We start from the raw sequence: 26,783 nt of genomic DNA, 5'->3' as shown, positions 1-26,783 counted from the left end.
GGATGGATGGATCCTGGGGAGCTGGGGATGGATGGATCCTGTGGGAGCTGGGGTGGATGGATCCTGTGGAGCTGGGGATGGATGGATCCTCTGGGAGCTGGGGGTGGATGGATCCTGTGGAGCTGGGGATGGATGGATCCTTTGGAGCTGGGGATGGATGGATCCTGGGGAGCTGGGAATGGATGGATCCTGTGGGATCTGAGGGTGGATGGATCCTGTGGAGCTGGGGATGGATGGATCCTGTGGGAGCTGGGTGTGGATGGATCCTGTGGAGCTGGGGATGGATGGATCCTGTGGGATCTGAGGGTGGATGGATCTTCTGGAGCTGGGGGTGGATGGATCCTGTGGGATCTGAGGGTGGATGGATCCTGTGGGATCTGAGGGTGGATGGATCCTGTGGAGCTGGGGGTGGATGGATCCTGTGGAGCTGGGGGTGGATGGATCCTGGGGAGCTGGGGATGGATGGATCCTGTGGAGCTGGGGACGGATGGATCCTGTGGAGCTGAGGGTGGATGGATCCTCTGGAGTTGGGTGTGGATGGATCCTGTGGGATCTGAGGGTGGATGGATCCTGTGGAGCTGGGGGTGGATGGATCCTGGGGAGCTGGGGATGGATGGATCCTGTGGGAGCTGGGGATGGATGGATCCTGTAGGATCTGAGGGTGGATGGACGCTCTGGGAGCTGAGGACAAGGATGCACGCTGTTCTGGGAGGTGTCACTGGCACCAGGGCTGGTTCCAGGAGCCCTGGGCGCGTTTGGGAGCCCAGAGCAGCCCCAGCAGCCCAGCCCTGCCAAGCTGCAGAGTCACTTCCCCAAGTGACGGGGACACAGGCGGAGCTGCCCTCGGAGCCTGCAGGGCACAGACACTTCCTGCCACCTCCTGCCACCTCCTGCCACCTCCTGCCACCTCCTGCCACCTCCTGCCACCTGCTCTGGGCACAGGGCTGGCCAGGACAGCATGTGAGAGCCCCAGGCAGCACGGACCAGGGCCGAGCAGCCAAGGGAGCCTCGCCACAAGCTGTTCCAGAGGAGGATGGAGAACCCACTGCTTTTATTCCCCCAGCTCAACGTTTCTGCTTCTGAGGATAAAGCCCATTAACAGAGCCATGGGATCTGCAGTTCAGGAGGAGCCACAGAAGGCAAACAAACCTGGGTGAGTGCTTAGCTCGTGCCAACCCTCTGCTCACATGGAACATCTTCCAGCATCGCTTTGGGGCTGAATTTGGGGCACAGCTCGTTTCATTTTTGACATATGTATGAGAACTCATGAACTGCAATCCCAGAAATGATAGGTGTAAAATATTAACTCTTCTTAAAGAGTTATCTCAAAGAGATCTTGTTTTTTTTTGAGGACAAGAAACAAATCAAATTAATGATCTAAAAATACTAAGAAAAAGAGGTTGCAAGCAGTTCTGAGAAATGCTTCTCTAAAGCCTGAATATGATCCGGGAAAGCTTTCTTCACAAATTTCAAATGACAGGAAGTAAAACTTCCTTTTTTCTTTGTGAAACGTTAAAAGTAGAAGACGCTGAGCCAACTGTTTATGTTCTCTAATGGCAAGTTTGGCCCCTTTGTCTTTAAAATAAAAAATGAAAAGGATGCTGGAAATGAAAGGATTTCCATTTTCCTTTGCCAGTGCTTCATATGTAAATTTGTGCTAAGCTATGAAGAAAAAAGCATTAATGTGAATAATATATGTAGGAGAAGTGACAGCAACATTACTGAAAGTGAAAATAGGGAGATCTATAACACAGAAGAGGAGAATGCTGAAGAGGGAAAAACTTTCTACGATGTTTCTTGAACATCTGCTCCAATTCTGTTTTAGAGCTAAGCAGAAGAGAAACAGGCTGAGCCTGCTCCTGCAGAGAGCTGAATTCCATGGAGGTGATCACCTTGGCAAACCTGGAAGCCTGACAAAGGCAGTGAGGTAAACGCTGTGAAAGATGGGGCTGGCTGGGGATTCCTTCAGAGGAGCAGTGGGTGACTCAGGGTGTTTCCTGTACCCTGGGTGTGTGTTCTGGGGCACAGGAACACCTTGAAAAGTGACCAGAGCTCCCCAGGCATGCAAACACCACAGAATTACCTGGTGTGCATCAAAGCACTCGGCAGTGCTCCCACACCACTGGTGCCCACACACCTGCAGAGGGGTTTAAACCTTGTGCCAGCAGCCTTGGGGGGACTCCAGTGACTCTGCAGAGCAACAATCAACTCAGAAGTGCAGCTTGCAGGAAAATCCTACTGCAAAGCAGGTGCTCCAGAGACTTCTGTGATGTCCAAATGCCGTAGGTGTGTTAAACACTGAATGCAGAGCTCTTCAGTAACTGCAATAATTGGTTGAATACTCTTGTCCCAAAGTCCACAGACTCTGGTAGGATTGTCCCTAGGATTTACCACAAAGATGCAGGGTACAATCCCAGCTTTACTGACTTCCATAAGAGTTTAATCCCTCACTCCAGTGGAGAACCAAGATCTCATTGATGCATTGAGAATTGCATTTGTAGGTCCTGCCTGAGAAGAAGGACTGGGTAGAATTCTGCAATGCCGTGGCCTAAAAAATGTCCCGGCCCTTGCTTTCCACCCAAACCTCCCCAGAACCCTTCAGTGCTTGCCACAGCCTTTTGTCTTGTTCAGCAGGTCCTGCTTTGGGACCAAGCTGCCTGCTTTGACCAAAGCTGCTTCTCCAAGCCCTCCTGATTAACGAGAACGTGGCAGAGGTCACCCAAGGGCCCAAACTCTGCTCCTAGAACCCATGGCACAGTGGCTGGGAGGGGGTATCCAAACACTCCCCAGGCCGTGTTTCCTGCTCTTCTTCTGCAATATCCTGGTTGCAGACAAGTGAAACCATTCTAAGATTGCATCTGGAAGGAGAAGGCAGAGCTGCCTGCATGCAGACAGGGCTGCTGGCTCCTGCAGCCCCGCTATTGAATACAAATTTAAATTAAATTTAATACAAAGTACAGCCATTCACTGCATTCTTGCAGTCTGCCAGACTGTAATTCAGTATTCAAATATTAATGTAAATATATGAATATATTTATAAATATTCAATATTTCAGAGCAGAAACAATGAATTTGAAGAGTTTCACCCTTTTAACAGACCATCACTTCCTCACCCAGCCAGCTGTCTTTTACCTTGTTACTCTCAGCTGGTGCCTGACTAACAGAGATTTCACTGTTCTTGTATGGAAGAGGAACTTGTAGATTTTTGCTGGTCTTTATATTTGGATTAAAGTGGCAATTATATTTGTCAAAAGTGGAAAAAAACCCAAACAAACCAAACCAAACCAAACTAAAAAAATTTACTCTTTTTCAAATAATAAAGTGAGATAATAGTTTGATGTTTATTAAGTGATTTACTTAGCTTTTATGATTTCCATTTTTCCAACAGAGCTACTAAAATAAGTAGAATTTAATGAAACACTGCAGATGGAAATTGGGGTGACGGTACAGAAGTTAACTGAAAGTTAATTTCTAGTTTAGATGTTTATCTGTTAGTTTAAATTTGTTTGTTCTCATGTTTAGGAAGTGGCAAAGCTGAACAAACCTTGGTTTGTCTGTTGTTGCACAAGCTCACTGCTGCACTCGGGGGTCTGTGAGGCTCCAGGGCTGCTGCAGATTCTGAAGGAAAATCAGAAATTCACAGTAGAAGTTTCCAAACCCAGCAAAGATCCTCTCCAGCATCCCATGCCTTTGTGGACTGAGTATGTGGTCTGAAGTCATGAGGCTTTATCTATCACTATGACCAAAATCATTTCTGTAGGTGCAGGAGCCTGCAGCTGACAGAGCTCAGTGTACTTTTGGTAATTCTCATCACCAATGAACTCTGTAAGGGAGTGAGGTTTCATTTTGTCTGACTCCAGAATCCCCCTGCTTTCCTGAATTTCCTTTCTCCAGCATTTGTATCTCTCCTCACAAACTGTTTTCCTCTCTCTAGTGAAAGTTTTCATTCTTGCAAGCAATGACTTCAGCTATGGAACGTGTGACACCTATTAAAATTAAAATAAATAAATAAAAATCTCCTCCTTTTGAGTCTTGTGCAAACTCAGGATCATTGCTGGCTTAAATTGCTTCCCAAAGGGATTGGAATTTCCTTTCATCTGAACTTCATGTGCCTACAGGTTTTGCCAAGGGAGCCCAAACTCTGTAAATCAGGCAACAGAACAGCAAGCCTTGATGAGGAAGTGGGATCATATTCCAGAAACATTCAGTCCATAAGAACTTGATCTGACCAACTAATCCTGGACCAGTCACTTATTGATACTTTCAGTGTCCTGTGGTTTGCCTTGGAATGAAAATGGTTGTAAATATTCACATCCACAAAGAAACTGATAATTTTTTTCCTTTCTTTGCTGTTTCCTTGAAGTGAAACACGTGCAGGCTGTCATACTTGATGAATATGAAGAGTTTTATAAATGAGGCACAAAATAACACAGCATTTGAAATGTTTGTGGTAAACAAACCAGACTACACGTGCTATTGCCCTGCAAGACTGACACCTAAACTATCTCGCTACAGTTTTGCCTTCAGGCTATAGAATGATGCATATTTCATTAAAAGCAGAATGTTGTAACAGCCTCAGAGTGAGAGTATTCAAAACCAAATCTCTGTGCCAGAATCTCAAGTGTAAACAGCTGACAAGACCTGCTTCCCTTAGGACTTTCACCATGCTACATGGTCTCAATTCCCTTAAAGATTACTAGGACAACACAAGAGCCACAGCAGAAAGCCTCTCCTCTGATGGTTTGATAAAAAGAGGAAACAAGTGTAACTCTGCCGGAAAAAATGTCAGAAAAGAGTTAGAGCAAATGTTCCTGAAGTCCCTAAGAGAATGATCTCCCTTAGTGATCTCCCTTCTCTCCCAGATTTGCCCTAAAGCAGGACACAGGGTCGGATGAAAGGCTTTGTGGAGCAGCCCTGAGCCACAGTGGTGAGAGATGATGTGTGTTGCACATCTCCCAAATGCACAGTCTGAGCAATTCTTCAAAACTCCTTTCTGTTTCTCACGCAGTGTGTCTCCTGAGGAAGCAGTGAGATGGGGAGAGTCTTTTGACAAACTGCTTTCTGAGAAAGGTCAGTGGTTTTTTCTGTCTCCATGCAGACTGGTAGGATGGAAAATGGATGGTAGAGGATGGAAAATTCTAAAATCCAGTTATGCCCTCAACTAGAAGTGGCAGTTACCTAAACTAGATATGATGGGTCATTTATAGCAGCAGGTGTTTCCTGCTCCCCTCGTCTTCTTAGGCTATAGCTTGCTGTCAGCTTGTGAAAACAGTTTAAAATTATTTTTGAGTTTGGTGTTTTATTGAACAAAGAAATACAGCAGACAGCAAAGAGTCTCTTCAGTAACCAGGAGCATTTAATCTGAATATTGCTCAAATATTCCTGACTGCATATGTTCCATGTACTTAAGAAAATTCCTTGTCACTCCTGACAGAGTTTGTTTCCAAGCCAGTGACTGGATCCGAGCTGATTTGATCCAAGATCATTTGAGAGGCCCTGCTGCTCCCATAATTATCAAATGCACATATGTTCCTGCCTTCGCTTTGGAGGGGCACACGTGCGTTTCAGCTGCAGGGCTGGACACTGTGTGCTTCTCAAACCTGTTCCCTGAACAGCTCACATCCACACAATTGCATTACTTCCACAGATGAAGTGTGCTTGGGAAAGAAAACATCCTCAGCATAGCAAGAGCAGGATAAAGTAAATGACAGAGATGCTGAAAGCCACCCATTTGAAATTGCTGCTGAAGAATGGTTTGCTTATGAGCAAAGATCCAAAGAGTCTTTTGATCAACCTAAATTGATATTCAGCTGGAATAAAGTCCACCATTTCCACATATAAATACATGTTTTGCTTAATGTTTTTTTCTGAATTTGTGAAACCTTAGTAACATTTTTTTTACTGATGCTGTGAATTCTGTGATGAGTTGCAGGATCATAATGAAGAAACTGCACTTATTTTAAAACATTTATGTATTTTAAGACAATTATCTGTAATGTGGTATTATCCCAAGGGAGAAAAACATATTTTACTACTTTGAAGGAGTAACTGTCAGATAAGGATATATTCTTTAATGCAATTCAACTTTCCCTTTTGCAGCTGGGCTGGATGCCTTCACAAAGTTTCTGAAAACGGAGTTCAGTGAGGAGAACATTGAGTTCTGGATAGCCTGCGAGGATTACAAGAAAAGCAAAAGTGCACAAGAACTTCTGCCAAAAGCCAAGGCCATTTTTGAAACCTTCATACAGAAAGATGCTCCAAAAGAGGTAAAGACCTTCCTCCTTATACACAGGGTCTGACTGACACAACTGCAGCAGGTGAAATCTGCTTTTAGGAAGTGTGTGCCCACAGGCAGCTTCACGAGCTAATCCTGCAGCCCCCTGACATAAGAGGAATTTCATAAAAGTCAGAACTCTGGCAGGAGGATGGATTTGCACTGCTTGGCTCCCTTTTCCACCCCTCCACCTCCAATTGCATGTCCTTGGTACGTCACTGTCAGCACAAAACAATGCTGATATCACAATCCCCACCAACACTAAGGCCTTTTGTTAGTATCCTAAGAATGAAAAAAAGTTTTCATATTTCCAGCTTTGTCATTTTTCTGAAGTGTGTTAGAAATGATTCATAAATGAACAAAAGAAATATTTTTTTGCCTGCCCTAAGAAGGAGATGAACAGGTTGGGAGATTATCAACTTTTCAGTGAAATCACAAGCAGCCTCTTGAATAGTTTTTTTGGACTTAGAGTTTCCTGTAATTCCATCACATCTGAGCAGATCAAATACGTCACTTGCCAATACCTGTAATTATTTTATTTGCCAGAACAGCAGAAGTTAAACACTAACTTCTGCTTCCCTGTGACAAGGATGGAAAAGGTGTAATTCTCATTTTAGTGGAAGGATTGCAAAGTGGTGCAGTTTCCACCTGCAATTCCCACAGACTGCATCAGGATTCAGATCTGCTTTTCCTAGGAAATGCCCACTTTTAAGGACTTCTGTCCCTTTTCCTTCCCTTCCCTGCTGTGTGCCTGTGTGGGGAAGCAGCTCTGGACAGGTAACAAGTGCTGACACTGTCAGTGCTGATGATGATGAGCAGGAGTCACACTGAGGCCAGGGAAGTCACAGTGACAAAACAATTTATTTCTGTGCCAAACCTGAGCCTGGTGCAGGCAGCACAGCGGGTGCTGTGGGTCACCCTGCACCCTTGGCTTTGGGCTGCCTTCCTGCCTTGGGTTCAGCTGAGACCACACAGCTCTGGAGCTCGCACCTCTTCTCTGACTCCTTGTCCAGCAGGACACTTTCAAACACAAATTTCAGAGCCTAGAGTTCGATAGGATCATAACATTTTGGATGAGTGGACCCTTCTCTGATCACTAATTGCCCTTCAGCTCTTAGATCGAGACTATTTGTTCCAACTGGTTGTATGGAAATGACAGGCACCTCTCAGGAGGGAAAAGGAAAACATTATAGAAGTCCCTTTTTGACAGGGTTAACAATTTTTTAATATATATTCTAGCTTATTTTTCAAAATGCTGTGCTTGAATCAGTGCCTGTCATTCAATTAAAATTCTTATACCATTAATCCCAGGGTGAATGCAGCAGCACATGGAATAAAGAGTCATTTGGAAATGCTTTTTCAATCTAAAGCCTCTAGAGACCCATTTAAATTTTTTAAAAAAATTTATTAGAATTTTCTCACCTTCCTGCTACCCAAGCTACACAGAGTCCAGGAATTTTAACTATTCCTTAACGTTCCCTCGTTAGAACAAGTTCTGCTTTAACCCCTAAATGAGAGAGGGGAGAGCTGCAATAGTGGGGTGTCGCAAGGCTGGGACGCTGCAGCGATACAGCCGTGGGTTGGAAAGTTACTTTTGGCCAAATGTCAGCGTTTATCTCCTGGTTCACCAGTTCTGCAGGGTGCCAATGATACATTTGAGGAGACTTTCTGGGAGCCATCACTGGAGGCGAACACACCGATTCCGTGATTTAATAACCTGTTGTGGGGGGACAAATAATAAAATAAAAATGAAGTGAAACAGGCAGGGCGCAGCGGCCGTGGCTGACAGGCCCTGCGTTGTGCCGAGCTGACTGAGCCAGCTCTCTGTTCCCTGGTGCTGCAGGTGAACCTGGACTGGCAGACGCGGGAGGTGACACGAGTGGCCGTGGGGCAGCCGGGCCGTGGCGCCTTCGAGGCCGCGCAGCGCCGCGTGTACGCGCTGATGGAGCAGGACAGCTACCGCCGCTTCCTCGGCTCCGCGGCCTACCTCGGCCTGCTGCGGGGCCATTCCCGCTCCTGCCGTGTGCAACACAGGGAATTCCTTCCTGATAAATGAACTCTAACTGCTATTGAAGGTATTATTAGAAACAAGCAAAAGAATCGGTGTCACGAGGCAGATGCACCCCTTACAGATGTTACAAATCGAGGTACAGGATGGATTTTGGAAGATCAGTCATGTCCCAAGACGAAAACGGCCTTGAGATGGACAAAATTAGAACGACTTTAGGCATTGGACCCTAAAACCCAGTAATTATCAGACTAATTAGTAGATTTCCATAACACAACGCTCAGTACACACGTGCAAACCTGTGAGGTTATCCAAAGGACAACGAGGAAGAGGAGAAGCCTTCGCCAAAAGACCCCAAAAGAAGACTGGAGACCCCCTAACAACAAGTGAGGCATGGGCCTTGAAGGAAAGGGACATAAAGTCAGAAAAATGGGAAATAGGAGGAAACAGATGGGAAACAGGAATGAATTTGTATAAGCACACAGTACATGAGTTTAGCTTGAGGTGTTTTGTTTTGTACGTGAGGCAGGGTGGGGAACCCCCTCCATACCCCAGCTGGTTTTGCTTATGCTTTAATCATATTTAATTACTGGAAAAATATATATATAAATTGTAATTTTTTACTTAATTGTATTCTTTTACTAAATTGCGTTCTTTTCTACCAAATCACTATTCAATTTACTAAATCGCATTTATTTTTAATTAAACTGCTATTAACTCAAGGGACCTAGTTGTCAGAATTCCAGTTTCATTTACAACAGGTGTAGGGGCTGATGGAGCAGGACAGCTAGCGCCGTTTCCTCAGCCTGCAGCAGCGGGGAGCGCCCCGAACCCCAGCCCACCGCCCGGGAAACGCGCTCAGCCCGCCTCAGGCCGCTGCACAACAACCTCACTTCCCTGGAGGAGTAGGGATGTGTCGCCAAGCCGCGGCATGCAGAGTTTTCATACAGCTCTGATCAGATTTGGGGGGAAAAATCTGAATTTACAGCTTAAAGGTGTCCCATAAAGTGCTGTTTGATGTTATCCAACTCATACCCTGGGTCTCTACTGCTTAGGCCAGAGTTTCATCGCAGTTAGGATCTCTGTATCCAGTCTGGGCACGTATTTATGTTTTTTGTAGTATTTCCTACACTGAGCACAGAGAATTTGTGGTATTTTCTCATGCTGTAAAACACACAGGAACATGATCAGGTATAATGCAAAGTTACATGAATTTTAACTAAGGGCACCACACAATTAAATCTGTAATTAAAATGTAGCCATTGCCTATTTTAAGAAGAACATTAAAATACCAATGTAATTTTTTTGGGGTACACTTTTCTTGTTCCACATGTCTGTTCTCTATTTTTAAGTTATGCTGTGTATATTAGCTTTGGCATCAAATACATGTATTCTAATTTTTTTGCAACTAAATGAGCAGCAACAAAGGGCCAAGAATGCTATTTTGACACAGTGTGTATCCTTAAATTCCAGGCCATGCCAATGTATATATATATATAAAAAATTTTATATATATTTATATATATATAAAAATATTTCTACTTTTATTTATAAATAGTCATGGTACACCAACTTTGCTACTAAACTTTGTTTTAATTTTTTTTCTGCCTTTTATTTTGAAAATGTATCTGAAAATTAACAGCTCTTGGACTCAGGCAGAGCAATTTTCAGTTCCACTGGTCATTAATATCCTCTCTATAGGCTACAGATGCAGAAGGAGAAATCTTTTCTATTTCTTTACCATCAAAGACAGACGTATTTTTCTGTAGTTGGCACACACAGTCATTCTGTCCTCTTCATTCACAGTCTTGGTGCAGACATACCTTGAAGCTTGGGGCAGTTCTTAAAATCTTAAACATTGATCCAGTTTAGGAAGCAGCTGCAGGATTTATCTGGAACTATGACTCGAATATTCAGTTGCTGCTTGTGCAATTTAAGCTTTCTCCCTTTCTCCCCCTTTCTGTAAGTGCTGAAGGAGAAGAGGTGCAGCTCCTGAGGATAGCACTTTGTGGTCATGGTTAATTTGGGGTGTATGTGAACTGCTGGATCTGCAGGTTTCCCTCTCTGCTTTATTAACTGCCAATAAATCTGATCTGCCTAAAGAGTTGACAGGATTTGATTTATCATCAGTACATTGATGAGGAAGATGAGAGGACTTCACCCAGGGTTCAATTCTAGCTGTAATCACTGCCATAGTGATGGAATCGTTTCTGTGCACAGAGATCCAAACTCTGGAGATGCTGCTGAGCCACAGTGACCCAGGAGCCACCTCCGAGCTCTTACCTTTACCTGGGGAGCAGAGAGGAAACACATCTGTGATGATGTTCTGTGCTGGTTTATTCCTCATCCTCCCCTGACCTCAAAACACCAGGCACAGGCTCTTTCTGACAGTGAAAGCAGTCAGGGGCTGGGCACGGGGGTTTTTCTTTCTGACAGTGAAAGCAGTCAGGGGCTGGGCATGGGGGTTTTTCACTGGCTCTCAGGTGCTGAAGGAGCTGCCCAAGGGAGCAGTGGGGTCTCTGGAACAGCTCAAGAGCCTCTGGGCTTAGGGGTGACTGTGGATTCACCTCCAGCCCTGAGGATTCTGTGCTGAGGAGCTCTCTGGCAGCACCAGCAGTGCCTGAATTCCAGTTCTCAGGCACTGAAAATGTGCATGTTCCTGTGCCATGGATGAGGAGCCCTGCTGGAAGAAGGGAACAGGTTTGAGAGCAGCCCCAGCTGAGTGCTGGCACTGGGTTTGTTGCCACTCAGACGTGAGACCTACAGCCTTGCAGCTAAATTCTGCCCTGGTGTGATTCTGTCCCTTCATATCAGTGGAGAATCCATATCTTGGGTGGATTGTCATGAAGGAAAAAAATGAAAAAATTACACATATTTAATACTATTCAAAAATCCAACCAAATGACAAATGCAGTACCCTGAGGAAGATTTTTTCTTGTTAGCAAAAGCCCAGCTGTTAGTCAGAAGGGTCTGCAATGATAAATAGAAGTCAGCAGGTGCCCTTTATTTCATTTCACAGACACATGGAAAATTTTGCTTATCTCCAGGGAGGCCTTCCTCAAGCCCATCAGCCTGTGGTACTGACAGTGCTAGTCCCTCTCATGAGTTTTATAATGAAAACAAACAAATAAGATATTCCTGGTAGCTATTTATGCATGTGTGTTTTCCAAAGATAATTATGAACCCTAGCTGAATTTGCAGCAGACTGGTGCCATGGGAACTACTGTAGAAAGAAAGTCAAGATAAACTCAGAGAAAGGAAAGCAAAGGACACAGAGATAAACCAAAATGGCATCATTATCTGGCAAAGGGGTTTTTTTTCCTAGAAGAGGCTCCCTTTGGTGAGAGAAAATGAGCACTCTACTATTTAGTGTCGTGCTGCAGTCCTGGAGATGAGCTAGGCATGGATTTAGTACAAGTCTGTGATCCTGGTCAGACTCAGCACTGGCCCTGCACAGATGGATTTACAGCAGAAATCCGAGGGCAGGACCAGAGAACACAGTCAGGCTTCTCTGGTTTTGGCAGAATCTGAACCACAGTTATGCAAACCCTCTCGTTGAGCTGCCTTAATGCAAATAATGCAAATACAAAGCCTGCTGGGCAAGTACTTCTATTGGAGATTGTTTCATGCAGCAGCTATTTATATTTATATTTATATTTATATTTATATTTATATTTATATTTATGCCACTCAGGGCTTAGCAAGATCTCCCAAAATATTCCTCCTGTCAATACAATATTGGCCCTACCCAAACCCTGCACTTCACTCCTTACATAGGTGAGGTCTCAAGACACAAAGCATGAGGGAATCAATCTCCTGACTTGTGTGGCACAGAGGCTTCTCCTGTTTCAACACTTCCATCTAACCAGATGCTTTAAATTGGCTGAATTATGATCTGCTGTTCTTGTTTAACTCGAGGGAGGAAGAAATACACAGGAACAAATATCTTCTTCGGGTTGTGGATTTGTTATTGAGCTAAAGACAACTGATTTTTCAGCTGACAAGAAGCAAGAATGAAGTCTAAGATAAAGAATCTCAAAGAAGAAGACTGATTTCCATTTTCCAGTGAGGCAGGCAATCACTATCACAGCTCTTACATGCTTTTACACGCTACAACTTTTAAGTGACTCACAAACAGCAGATCATTTTCCTCTCCTTTTGTCCCCAGCTGCTCAGCCTGCCTTAATTAGCTCCTGCTTTGAATGCAGCTCCCTCTCCTTTCCACACATGCTGCCAAAGACCTCAGCTGAGAAAAAAAAATTGCAGAAAATCATCTTCCTCTCATCAGTGATTCATACACTCATGAACTTGGTCCTTGCTCAGCTGCCTATCCCAGATCCCACTCTGTTCTTTGCATTTTAGTCAAATGCCTCAATCAAATGCCCTTTAAGCTCCTGTGTGGCTCTGTGCCCAAGATAAAAATGTATTTCCTCTATCTACCACCCAAGCTTACTTCCATTTTTACTTTATTCCTTGTAAATGTGTTCCTGTCTTCCATTTGCTGTGCCCTGAACACTTTATGAGGGCTGGTCTCATAAAGCTCCCAAAGCTTTCCTCTCTCCTTTCCTAAACAGAATCTGTTTGTGTAACCTCCTCCTAATTCTTCCTTGGGCTGTACAGGAAATTATCTGCCCTCCCAGATTTCCAGTTTATCCTCTACCATTGCCTTCTCCACCAAAGGTAACAAAAATTAACTAGCAAGAAACCCTACAGCAGCCATTTGAGAGTTTTCAAGCAGGACAGAAGATAAGGATGAAGCCCAAAAGAAGGACAACTCTGAACTCTGATTTCTTCACCATAAAATTTGCTCATAATTAAGACATTCTTGTTTCTTCACAGATTCATGGCCTCATTTTGAATTTCTGCAGCTAATGCTATTCCAGTTTTTCCTGATTTCACATTTTCTTGAGAATTGTTTTCAGTTCTTTTCCAGTGGAGGTTTGTGATTGTACAGCACTTGGAAATCCTGAATAAGAGGAGCCCAGAGTGCTGTAAAATATTTTGACAGATTGTTCTTGGAATCAAAACATTTCACCTGAAGGGCACAGTTTGCTTGGGTGGAAAATAACAGCTCATTTTCTTATGCAAAGCAAGTCTGTGGCACACTGAAGGCACACAGAGTCATTCACATGGAAAAAGATCAATTATTTTGTGAGCTGCCCATGCTGTGCAGCACGGTGGGAAGGGGGGCATTTACATAGTGCTGGGATTAGGCTGAATTTGCATCCCCTGGGCCAGGCCTTTCCATGCTCTGAGGATGCCAGCACGGCTTGGATCATGCTGGCGTCTCCCAACATAAGGGATGCACCCAAGTCCCCTGGGCTTCACTGCTCAGGGCAGCAGAACGTTGATTTTTCACTCTGCTGAGGTTGCCTTGTACAAACCAGCTCTGCCCAAACAAATCTCTGGATGGAATGGGATTGCCAGAGGAGCATTAACACACTGAGCCTGCTCCAGGGAAGCACCAGCACATCCACTGGAGTGTGAGCTTTTCTCACCTTGTGCTCAGGTGAGTACCAGGCAGCCCTTTTAGGAACATGTGGAACTGGAAATGATTTCTTAGCTCAATAAACCAATGGCTTGAATATGTAGCATTGCTTTAGACTGTTGTGATTAGTGTCCAGGTCCGAGGAACAAAAACTGACAGGTCTTAATCCCCTCAACAGCCAGTGGCTTTTCATGGAAGGAAGATAATTCAGCAAAGCTAATGCCTAAAGATAGTTAAAGAATAAAAGGTGAGCACCAGTAAAAGTCAAACTGTGAAAGTTCTGGAGATTTAAATATTTAATAACTCCTTAGCAAGTCATACTGGCACAGGTCCACATTCCCTTTGCTATGGTTTCAGCTCTCCCATGCCATCAAAGGCAGAGGACTCAGAAATCCATAGCCCAGCCCTCAGAGGAACTGAAAGGTTAAGCCCCAGGCCTGACAGATAAAGAGAAAAATGCCCTGCAGTGAGCTGAGCAGGTAAGGGCTCTGCAGGTCCAGCTCTGAGTGAGCTGAAGCTGTAACTGAGTGTGTCAGCTGGCTCCAGATCCACAAGTTTAGCACTAATTCCCTGTGCCATTTCCAGCCCATCTCTACTACCTGCTCCTATTTCCTTTTGTTTGCTGGGTGCTGGTTACTGTGAATAGCCAACACACCAGCACGAGCAGCTGATGCATTTGTTTTATAACTAAGATCACTTTTTCTCCTCGTGACATTCCAGTGAAATATCAGTTTCTTTCCAGACACTCAAGTTCCAAGCAGAGGAAGCACAGAGAGGTACAACCAGCTGGTTTCTATGGGAAATTGAACTTAGTGGTTAGTGAACTTATTCTCATTGTCCTGGTACAAATATCACAACAACTCCATTAACCTGCTGCACACCTGAAATGTTTTCAGCTTGCACAGACTGAGCAGTCACTGACAGAATGTTGTACAGTGATGAGAGTCCCTGACAGCTTCTTAATGCTTTTGTGGACTGTGAGCAGTGCCCCTAAGTGCAAAAGCAATCCAGCTGCATCCATCCAGTTACTGTGTGTGCTAGAATATTCCTGGGTTTTAGCCTAGCTCTGTGGCTGCTAAGACTGACTTGAAAAATATCCATCAGTCCTGAAAAATCTTGAAGAGACATTCATGTCTGCATCATTCAGGCTATTAGGCAGAAATTTTAAACATTCATGTGTGGCACTATCTGGAGTTTTGTTTTGAAATAAATGTATATCATCTGACGGTATTAATGAAAAATAGGCAGGGATCCTCAACCTTCCCTCTCACAGTTTCACAGGAGTTACTGGAACTATGATATAACAATGATAATACCTCGTTAAAAAAAGCAGAATGCATCAATTTATGGTCACAGTTCTAAGGAGGGTAAATAGTAGAACCACTGGGATTAGACACAAGGTAAACACTGAGAAATTAATAGAGCCAGCCAAGAATTATGAGTTGCCTAATTTAGTGCCAACTCTGTCCTCACAACTGGACTGACTTTTCTGGCAGGGCACAGTTAAAAAATTCCAGCTGTAGCTGTTTACACTCTGCCCAGCCAGAAGCTCCACAGATAAATATTGGTTGGATTTTGAATTACGTTGATTCCCTTTTACCAAAGCTCAGGCCCGGGGCTGAATCAGGCACAAAGGATTGGATGTCAGTACAGATGCTGGAAGTTTTCTCCCCTGCTGAAGTTAGTCTCACTAGCACAATGCACAAAGGGCTTTTGGTCCTCTCTGGCACACAGGGTGTACTCTGGAAATAAGAGAAAATAACCAATTAAACAAAATAAGAATCACAGAGGAAAATCAGGATGATAATTAACATTTCTGTTCTTCTGCTATAAGGTTTAGAAGCAAGCAGATGCAAAGCTAAGGAATTACCAAAAGGATTCATATTTTGCTACCAGGAATCATTTTTAGTAATATGAGGAACCAAAAGGGCATCTTAGGTCATCATTTCTGGTGTTCCATTAACAAACACAACAATTTAAAATAATCTCATAAATACATGAAGTTCTATCTTCAAAGCATAGAGGAATAGAGAGGTCAAAAAATTCTTCTGGGAGTCTGTAAAAAACCAACAGTTTGTGAAGCCTTTATTCTGGTTTTCAGTCTGAATTTGTTCACTGGCTGCTAATATACATTTTTTTTTCTTTTGTCAATATAGCCATTATGCTAAATAATTATTTTTTCTCACCAGGTTACCTCTCTGTTTTCAGAGGGCAATCACAGCTCCTCTCTGCTTTCCTCTCAGAGACAAACTGGTCTTTCATTCCTCTCCTGCAAGACAATTCAGTTCTCCTGCTCATCCCAGTAATGCACCTCTCCATATCTGTTTCCATCTGATTTCATCTTCCTGGAGCACAATTGACCACATTTACTGTTTTTTTTGTCCCATGTGAAGTTCACCAAATAGATTGGCCTGAAACTTCTTTCACAGATCTGCAAAAGGTAAGGATAAAGGATAACCTCTTAACATTGCTAAGGGTGAAACGTGGCATGTGGTGTTTGGGCTTTTCCTTCTGACCATAGAAGGTGGACATGGCTAAAATCAGAAAGATGTTCTCAGGCAGGCAGGAGGCAGCTTTGCTCATGACTGCACCATGGAGGAAAATCAAATGGAACCTTAAACTCACTCCTAAGACTGCTCTATTGGGTGTAAAACATTATAACTAAGACAAAAATGCCTAAGTTGGGACAGCTGGGATCCCACTTCCTGAACCACTGGAAGTTTGTGCCAAGTGGAGACATTGAGAACCAGGAATCTGGGTAATCTGAATAAAGGATTTGGCCTCAGGACAAGATTTGGAGGGAGGCAAGAAATCAATCAGTAAGGATTGTTCAGGAGAATGAGGGACAGCAAGGGCTACACAGAGGAAGCAAAGAGCTGGGCATGAAAGAATAGTTATCAAGAGCAAGAGACAAATTGCATAGACCAGCAGCTGGCCACAATCCCTTCTCAGGCAGTTCTAGGGAGCACTAAGGCCCCCCCCTGGGGCTTTTCTCAGGCTGAACAAGCCCAGCTCATCAGACCTGTGCCCCAGCCCCTTCAGCACCTGCTGCCCCTCTCTGCACTCCTCCAGCGCCCGTGACTGGGCAGGAACGTGTTCCCATTGCCCCCAGTCCTTCTGTGCTGTGGCCACTGTCAGGTGGGAATGGCACTGTCTGGAAATGGGCCAGGTTTCTGAAAGAAATGATTTTAAAGAAAATGTCGAAAAGGGTTTGTCAATGTGCAATGTCCTGTTTGCTTATCCACGTGCTAACTGTGTTGTTCCTGCTGTCACATTGCCTTCAGCTTGGAGATCAGTCAGGAAAAGAAACTCTGCCTTCCCTGAGACAGTCAGACAGACAAAGAGTGGAACAAGAAATGCCAGTGAAGTGAGTTGCTGTTTATGGCTATTTTACTCGTAGGAGATTTATGTGGCAGGATGACCAAGCTTGAATAATCTGTACAGCTGTATTTTCCTTCCCCTTTGAAGGGAATATGACTATTTTGATTCCTTGTTGTCAATTCTGCTTGCCATTCCCATTCAAGTAAATCCCACATGGTCAGTGAGATCATTCCCTGAGTGGTGAGTGAATATTAAAACAACCAATATTACCCATAAGAACCAGAAGGAAAACTCCCTGCTTTATCTTGGTCTTTCATTTTGCTTTTTTGCTTGACAAGAAAGCTAATAAGCATTTAATAAAAATCCTGAAAATTTGTTGCATATTTGATAAAAGTTTCTTATTGTCACTAAAACAAATTCTCTGCTGATTAGTTCCATCATCACATGACGTCTCAAAAAGTACAAACTGCTATGTTTAGTTTTCATTTGTATTTTCACAGACTCAATATATTTGCACTCCAGCTTCCCTCATGTGCATATTTACATGGACTTATAAATATGCACAATCTTTTTCTTACTTATAATATAATTTATAAAAAATATAAAAAATAAAAAAATATATAATTTTTTTGCACTCTGGATACAAGTAAATGGAGAGCTGCAAAAAATCTTGTTTTATGTAAAGTGTCACTGCCACCATCCCTTGTCAGAATTATAAGAGAATATAACAGAAGTATAACATCCCCTTAATATCCAGACAGTGTTGTATGATCTCTGCTTAAATTTGCAATTAGAAATTACCATTACTGGTGATGCTGAGAGGTGGCTGTGGAACACAGATCCCAAAGCAGCCTCTCTGATTCAGGGAGCAGGGTTTTGACAGCTGAGCTTCAGTCCCCCACTTAGGAACAGAAAATGTTTTTTACAGAACTTGGGAGTGCTTGGGATTTTTTTTTTTTTTTTGTTCTGAGTTTTTTGTTTCTTGTTTTGGTTTGGTTGGTTGGGTTTTTTTAAGAAAACTGGCAATATTTTATATAGAATGAAGTGCTTGCCCTCATGTCTAGCAGAAGCCTACAGCAAGTTGCAGAGGAAGAGCCAAAACTATGAATTTATTCAGTTATTTATACCACTGAGAAGCTCCTTCTAGGCCCATGTTTCCCACTAGTGTTAGCTTGGTAACATTTTAGATAATTCCAGTCATTCCAAGCAAAAAGTGCCATATAAATTAATGCCTAATCCTTTTGAACCCAGGAAGAAATTCAGTACACTCTCTAGAACATTCCTACCTCTCCTGTGCTTTATTGGAGCCCCAGCAGCTGCAGGCTTTGGGGGTATTTCCAGGATGGACAATCCAGTCAGCAGCACCCAGATCCCTGTTTTTCCCTGTCTGGGATGAGTGCTGAGCCCTGTCCTGAGCAGCCAGCCAGGGCTGCACAGGGCAAAGACCACAATGCTATTTTCAGGGCTAGATGTTGTTTCCACAGGTCAAACACTGGGGAAACCATGGCCTGGGCTGAGTCTGTGGATACAGTACTAGCCAGTAAAGGTAAGAAGTGATGGAAAAATGCATGTGTTTTTAAAACTTCTGTCAAACATCTGCCAAACATTCCTGCTGGGCTTTCAGCTGCTCTGCAGCTCAGCTCCCCGTGCAGTCAGAGCTGCTGCTGGACTGATGCTGTCCTGAGAGCTCTGGCCAAGCTGCAGGCACAGGCTGCCTGCTGGCCAATGCTCCAGGGCAGGCAGAAATGCTGTGAAATAGTTTTCATTGAGGTAACTGCTAAATTCCCCCTTGCAATGGTTTCATTTTTCGTAATTTCTACACGTAATAAACCACAAACGTTTTCTTAGGGATTCCTGAGAAATACGTGTGCTGTGCAGTGACTTCCAGTCAAACAAAATGACATATCTGAAGTCACTTCTCCCAGAAATGCCATTTCTACAGACCTGAGACCACAAACCACACACAACTTGGAGATTTCCTTGCCCCTGCCCCATTTCCCAGGGCAGTGTGGGGTCTGGACCCTGGGGTAACTCCACACCGTTCCTGGATAGCAGGAACTTGACTAACACAACTAAATTTGGGTGCTGTCAGCTTTCTTTACTCAGAACTTCTGATTTGGATTCATTTTAAAACAGTCTCTTCCTGGCAAACCTTTGTTTCATTCTTCCCCTTCAAAGTGAAAAAAGTAAAAAAATAAAAAGAGGAACAGAGAATTAAGCAGGAGTCCCTCTCTCACCCAAGCCTCAGTCTTTCCTTGCAGGGATTTGGGAGCCCCATTTGGGCAGGGGAGCTCAGCTGAGGGGGGAACACACCAGCACAGTGTGACCCACGTGTCTGTTTGCTTCTCAGCCCAGGGGTCAGCCTCAAATCTCTGATTTCCCAGCCACTGCAAATCCTTTTGAAGACCAAAACCTCCACTTCAACAAATGTACCGGTGCTAAGGAGACCAAACCCCAGCTGCTGGGAGCAACCCTTGCTTGGCAGCTCACTGAAAAACCCTCTGAGTAGTCCCCTCACTATAATTTAATCTATTTATTTCCCCTGCAGCAGCTTCTCAGACCTGAGATTAGTTTGTAAAAGAGTGGCAGATACACAGGTTACACTGTACACACCCTGTAAAAATAGATATATTTACATATATGTACACACACACACACACACACACGTGTGAGTATGCACACACACAAATTGCCATTCAGTTTTCCCCCACCCACTGTCTGATGCACTTTCCCCAGAGGGCCTGGCAGCTTTTAGGACGTTTCTCAAGTCTGAGTTCAGTGAGGAGAATGTGGAGTTCTGGCTGGCCTGCGAGGACTTCAAGAAAACCAAATCCTCCACCAAGATCGCCTCGAAGGCCCAGAAGATTTATTCTGACTTTATACAAGCTGATGCTCCAAAGGAGGTAAAGGTTTTTTCTGTGTGTGCTCTGGGTACCGAGGATTGGATGAAGCGGAAAGTTCGGGTCCAGACCTCCAGGAATGACAGAAAATACAATTCAGCCTGGCTGTAATTCCCATTTTCATGCCCATTATTCACCAGGCAAACGCCTTGTGCAACTCTGGGAAGCAAAAATGTTGTGGTTTACACTTCACACTCTTCACACAGGAATAAGTTTCCCTCAGCTTCTGAAATTTTTGCCTGAAGCTTTAAGGAAGTTTATGCTGAATAGAATTTATTTTCCCTAGCCACTTTGCATAATACAGGAAGCAGTATTTCTTCCATATTTATGGTACCAGAGTATTAGTATGTTTATGATTGCATTTGTTCTTTTGTACAGGTATTTTTGACACGATGAGATTGCAAAAATTTCCATCACAGAATTCTATTTTATCATTATTTCATTACCAAGAAGGAATAAATTGCTCGTTAATCATTATTCACTTTCTGCACCCTAAACTTTCACGTTGTTTTTGCCTTTGCTAGCAGGAGTGCTTTAAATGTCCCCATGTCTTACATATGATTGAAATCCATATTATTGTTAAAACAAAAAATCCTTAAAAATGCATAGGGCCAATGATGCTGAGTACCTTCACTTTTAATTTACCCTTTGATGATTGGTACTTCACAGGATTTGATTTGGCAGGAAGATGAGAAGGAAAAGGAAGTTTTTCCTTTCTTTTTTTCGGTGATGCCACCTTCTTAAGAGCCAAATAAAATGAAGAATTCAGTCTGCTAGAAAAGGAAGGGATGAGCTCCCTGTTTATTTGCATCAGCTGGGTTATTTGGGAGGAAATTCCAGTGCAGCCTGTGTCCTGGGCACAAACAGATCTCAGCTCCCCGAGCAAACTGACGCAGCTCTCGCGCTCCTTTCCTCCCACAGGTTAATATTGACTTCCACACCAAAAACGACATCTCCCAGAACATCTCCAAGCCCACCCTCAGCTGCTTCGATGCTGCTCAGAGCTCAGTCTACTGCCTCATGGCAAAGGACTCCTTCCCCAGGTTCCTGAGGTCAGAGCTGTACAAGGAGCTGCTGAAGAAGGAGCAGGACAGAAATCAGAAGAGGTGGCTCCCGTTCCTGTGAGGAAAAACACCGAGGCTTCATGAATGGAGAACATCTCCCACTGCCACTCTGTACAGATAATTACCTGTAATTAAAGTGCTTGCAGAAGCCACTTCCAAGAATCACCGGTGCCAGTTTGTTTCTAGGTACAAATTACACATGATGCTTTCTAATAACACTAGAGAAATATTCAAGAAGCAGGATGGAATATGCTAGAACCCTTGAGTTGCCTTCCTAATAAAAAAGTTTGCCATTGTTACTTTTTCCCACCGTTTACTTCATTTTTCAAAGAGATTTGAGATTTTAAAGCAGAATATTTTGCTTTTCTTGTTTGCTGTTGATTCCTCATTGGAAGTATGGCCCCCAAAATAAATCCCTTTCAGGAGATTTGAATACCTTTACTCCTTCGTTTGTCATTTTATTTGTAGCTTGCAAAAAATTTTAAATCCTCTTTTAAACATATTTTACACTAACTCAAAACAGGAGATGTAGAAATATGGTCGATAACACACTATGATAATATTTAATAAATAGGCAGCTGCTTTATCACAAATGTTCTTGGCATTCAGAGCAAATTAATGTTTCATAATTCAGCTGTCTCCTGGAGGAAGGCCTTCAAGTTTCTTTGTGTTAATTTAATTTTTTTATTGAAAAACCTCATTTATTAATTGCACAGGCACTTGGGAAGAAAACCACAACTGAGTAAATCTCCCTTTGTACATTTCCAATTAATTAATTTTCTTTGCTTTTCCAAATACATTGGTGGCACTGTCCCCCCACGTACTCACAAAGAAATCATTTCATTAATTCCTGCCAATGAAATTCATTGACTAAGTCCATTTCAATAAAATACAGATAAGCAGAAAAGTAGGGATAAAGAACTGTTTTAGGCTGTAAACATGCAAAGTAAACATGTAAATCAGGATTTACTGAAGAAAGAATACTTTCAACCATACAGGGAAGAAATAATCTTTGCTATGGAAATGCTATGGAAAAGAATTCTAAATACAAGGGGCAGCAGTAAGATTTTTCAAGAAGAAAAACATGATAAAAAACAATGTGTGCCATTATTCTCATTGCCGCATGAAACCAGCACCAGGTCCACACCATGTCTGGCTCACCCTCTGCTATCAACAGCACCCTCATTGTCAAAAGAGACAACAATTCTTGATATTCAGTGAATTCAGGATTCACTTCTGCATATGACATTCATTTGAATAATTGCCCAGTGAAGAGCCATGAATGATTTTAACAGATTTTAAATTAATTTAGAATGTTTTTAAGAGAAATGTACAGGAACGGCACTTCTAGGGGGCATCCCCGACTCAAGGGTAAATTAACAGTACTAATTACTGTTCTAATTAACAGTATTAATTCTAAATTAATTCTAATTAAGTATCTCTTAATGAAAACTTTGGTACTTTTAACTGACAAAATTAATTAATAAACTTTTGGTGTTGATCAAGCTTCACAAAATTTTTATTAATTTGTTTCAGAGGCTAAACGTGAGATGAAACTTGGCATGATTTAAATAAATGATCACTATAAATTCCTGTGTATCCAAAGGCAATTTGATTGCCATTCACAAGAAATTTCTCAAACTCTCAGAGCTCTATCTGCCTATGGCATATGCAATTACACAAAAGCATCTACAGCATACTGAAATGGTTTGGGTTTTAGCAATCAAATTCTGAAAAGGTCTGTAAACTAATTTATCATTTAAGCATTATAAAAGATCTGTTTCAGAAAGTGTTTGAAAACACCCAGGTGTGAAAGATGGGAGGCAGTAGTCTTTATTTCTCTTTATTTCCTAGGTCTAAAACTGCTGCTTCATTCTCCTGCATCACCAAAAAAAGGTCACAGCTTAGCATCCATGCTCTGATCATTTGACTTAGGAAAGGCCAAGAACAGAAGTGTAATTTAGGGGATTTAGATTGAACTTTGCCAAAAAGACTCAATCTTGCTCAGCACAAAAAGGCAGATTTAGCAAAAAAATCCTACCAAATAGAAATGAGAGTAAAAAATGCAAAGTGAATACCACATATTAAAAAAAAAAAAATAAAACCCCAATTTCTTCATGCAGTGCCAATCCTAAAGCTCCAACAGCAGCCAGACACAGAGATCCCATCACATCCATGACAGGACCATCCCAGGTTTAAAATTAAAGGCATATAAGCTATGTTTTCATTCCAGTCATATATTGTATATTTATAAAATATGCATAGAAAAAATAATAGGCATGTACATAAGCATAATAAATGCAGATTAGTCCTCAACACAGGACCGATACCAGTGTTGTTCTGAAGCTCAGGACCACAGATTAAAGTCAGGCAGGTACATTTTCAGCTGCAGACAGCATTATGTGGCACTCTTCTTTGTGTCTTGTCAAAGGTTTGTTAAATTCAACACGTTTCTGTAAATGCTGGAGAAGAAAACTCAGTATTTTCTCTTTTGCCAGAAAATTCTCTGCTAACACTGCAATGCAAAGGCCTACCTGAACAGACACAGAATTACAGGCTTTGCACGAGAACCTCTTGGGCTTTTGTCTGGATTTGAGCCAGAGAGAAAAGATCCCAAGGTGGAATTCCTGGAGCAGTGTCTGCTGCTGAAAAACACAGCCATCACTCTGAGAAGCCACACAAGCTGTGAGGAGGATTTCCAGTGAGCCATTTTCAGTGCAAGGCTCTCCTGGGGCGTTTGGACTGATGGCAGAGCCCAGGGTCCTGTCCCCAAAGCTGACACCCCCTGCTCATCCTCCTCCTCCTCCCTGAGCTCTCCACTGGGAAAACAGAGCCCTTCTCACACTGCCCTTGTGTTCTGGGTACAGAGCTCTCTCTTGGTGCCATGTGGGTGATTACTGACCCAGCTCTTTGAGAGGATACATCTTTTGAAATGAACCTCAGTCGTGGAAGGAGGCAGAAACAGCTTCGGCAGCAGCTGCAGTTTACCCCAACACGAGCTGGTGTGGCCAAACCCTTCCAGTGAGCAGCAGTGACAAAATGCCCACTTTGACATTGCCCTACACCTGCACATCAAAGCTGACATGAGCTCCTGGTCCTCTCCCTGCACCACACACCTTAGGGATGCTGCAGCTGTGGGAAATGGTGTGAGCCACGGTCCCTGAGCCAAGGGAACGGCCCCTGCTCACCTCCTGGGGGTCAGCTCAGACACCAGACAATAAAATCCAGACTAGACACAGAAAAGTTACAGGAATTCTGAAGCCTACACACCAAAATTAACCTTTTTTGATTAAAAAACTCCCTGGGTTTTGGGGAGGAGCAGCTGCCACATCCAGACTTTAATGCTATGTCTTAGAAAGGAAAACCTTCCATTTACAATTTGACTCCTGCCAGGGCAAGGCAGGGGAATTAAATTGATGAAATCACTGGAATATCTTTATTTCTGGATGACAATTACACTCTGCAGTGCTGGTAGAATTTTAAAGCACAGTATGGATCTGAAATTGAAGCATGGTTTCTGCCTTTTGGTTTAAAAACAAGGCAGGGAGAAAAGCATGAAGAGAGGCGTTGTCACAGCTGTTGACACCAATTAAAGGTCTCATGTAACTCGAGAAGCAGCCTGTGCTCATTAAGAAAAAATGAAATTGGGTAATGAACAAAAGATCCTCATGCATATTCACCTTCATTCAGCAAACAGTGCACTGCCTAGGAATGGTAATTGTCTGATATGGCAATTTGGAATGAATTTGAAATATTTAGTAACAGAAAGTGTTTTGGTGAACTGACAAGTGGCACTAAAATTACTGCTAAAAGCTCTACTTTAAGTATTCTGAATTCATTTGGAGAAAAAACACCTCCCAGCAAAGTTTCTTTTCCATTTTTTTTCCCCAGCTTTTCAACTTCTATGACATTAGACCCTGGAAATTCGATTCACTGTTTTATTACATATTTCAAAGGAGGTCCTGGATGCTTTGATCTTCAGTAAGAAAAATGAGTCAATACTAGATCAAATGCTTCCCTACTTAAATTTTGGGGTTTTTATATTGTTGCTAGGGTTTCTAGCTGCAATGACATAATTTCTCTGTACTAAAAGAGACATTTTTTTTTTTTCCCTGTATTGCATGGGTTAGGTTATTTGCATATAAAATGAGTAAAGCTGGATTTGTCTCTCAATCCATATCTGTCTCCACTTAGGTTTGCATGGAGGTTATTTTTACTTCTATGAATACTTTCCCCACTATGCATAACAGTCTTGGAAAGACAAACAAAAGCAAGTACTCAGTAAAAACTGTAGGGAAAACATTTTTTTCCTAATACAGTAGCTACAACTTAACAGGATCATAAACCAGGGAAGAAGAGGAGGAGGGGAATCCTTAAATAAATTGTTTCTTGAATAATTTCATGTATGCTGTGCTTCTAAATAACATGCTTTCAGGGAGAGAATAGAAGAAATAATGTAGCTAAATTATTTGGTATTTTGGACAAAAAAATGTGTTGCAGAAACCCCTCCAGGACTCCAGCTGCATGGGGAATACAGCAAGACAGGATTCAGGGAGATTTTCCAGCCCAGTCTCCCACACTGGTCAGTCACCCCAAGGCTGACATACACTGCATTCACCTTTCAATTGTTGGCCAAATTCCAGCCAAATTCCAAATTAATTTTATTAATTCCAAATTAAAATGCATTAATTTTTGTCCCTCCAAGATTTAGAATAACTGCACTGCATTAACTGCAGGCTACAGAGTCCTTGGTCTTTAGGCCACACCACACATGAACAATGATATTAATAGTTATTCTCAGCTGTTTATAGATATTTCTGCCACAAATCTTGGGAAGTACCCAGGGCTGGAGGGGCACTCACTTATAGATGGATCATATAAAATAGCAAGAACACAGCGAAGTGTAAATATCACAAACTGCAGAAAGCTCATTCTTCACGTCACAGACCAGGGGAAGCTCCTCTGGCAGGCTGAACTAGTTTGTTATTTAAAACATGGTATTCAAGAGGGAAGATGCATAGGCAAATGCAGGCAGAATGGGCTGGCAAGAGAAGCTCAGCAATGCCCTGACCCTGCAAAGTGACATGGCACAGACTGGGAGCTGCCAGCCCCTGGTGCTTTACCTGGGACTGGGACAGGGCTGCTCAGAACAGCGGCGTTTTCACAGTCCTGGGCTCTGATTTCCCAGTCCTGAGCTCTGATTTCCCAGTTCTGGGCTCTGATTTCCCAGTTCTGAGCTCTGATTTCCCAGTTCTGGGCTCTGTTTTCCCCAGTTCTGAGCTCTGATTTTCCAGTCCTGGGCTCTGATTTTCCAGTCCTGGGCTCTGATTTTCCAGTCCTGGGCTCTGATTTCCCCAGCTCTGAGCTCTGATTTCCCCAGTTCTGAGCTCTGATTTCCCAGTCCTGGGCTCTGATTTCCCAGTCCTGAGCTCTAATTTCCCAGTCCTGGGCTCTGATTTCCCAGTTCTGAGCTCTGATTTCCCAGTTCTGGGCTCTGTTTTCCCCAGTTCTGAGCTCTGATTTCCCAGTCCTGGGCTCTGATTTCCCCAGCTCTGAGCTCTGATTTCCCCAGTTCTGAGCTCTGATTTCCCAGTTCTGAGCTCTGATTTCCCAGTTCTGGGCTCTGATTTCCCTGTTCTGAGCTCTGATTTCCCAGTCCTGGGCTCTGATTTCCCTGTCCTGAGCTCTGATTTCCCCAGCTCTGAGCTCTGATTTCCCAGTTCTGAGC

At 43.1% G+C, this 26,783-nt stretch overlaps 2 protein-coding genes across 2 annotated transcripts; both read left to right on the top strand.

Annotated features, from left to right (window-relative positions):
* Positions 1-913: 913 nt before the first annotated feature.
* Positions 914-9,004, top strand: RGS18 (regulator of G protein signaling 18). The gene is given in 6 exon segments (XM_023931855.2): positions 914-1,087; positions 1,089-1,153; positions 1,826-1,927; positions 5,009-5,070; positions 6,100-6,266; positions 8,118-9,004. Coding segments are annotated over 6 exon segments (663 nt in total). The 5' UTR covers positions 914-1,033; the 3' UTR covers positions 8,331-9,004.
* A 7,122-nt stretch (positions 9,005-16,126) lies between these two features.
* On the top strand, positions 16,127-21,494 carry RGS21 (regulator of G protein signaling 21). The gene is made up of 5 exons (XM_023931543.2): positions 16,127-16,210; positions 17,055-17,137; positions 18,576-18,637; positions 19,828-19,994; positions 20,913-21,494. The coding sequence occupies exons 2-5, from the start codon at positions 17,127-17,129 to the stop codon at positions 21,114-21,116; spliced, it is 444 nt and encodes a 147-aa protein (XP_023787311.1). The 5' UTR covers positions 16,127-16,210; positions 17,055-17,126; the 3' UTR covers positions 21,117-21,494.
* The last annotated feature ends 5,289 nt before the right edge of the window (positions 21,495-26,783 follow it).

Source organism: Cyanistes caeruleus, chromosome 9 (genome assembly GCF_971803275.1).
Source record: "Cyanistes caeruleus chromosome 9, bCyaCae1.hap1.1, whole genome shotgun sequence".
NCBI classification, from domain to species: Eukaryota; Metazoa; Chordata; class Aves; order Passeriformes; family Paridae; genus Cyanistes; species Cyanistes caeruleus.
This window is presented reverse-complemented; position numbering and strand designations above follow the sequence as displayed.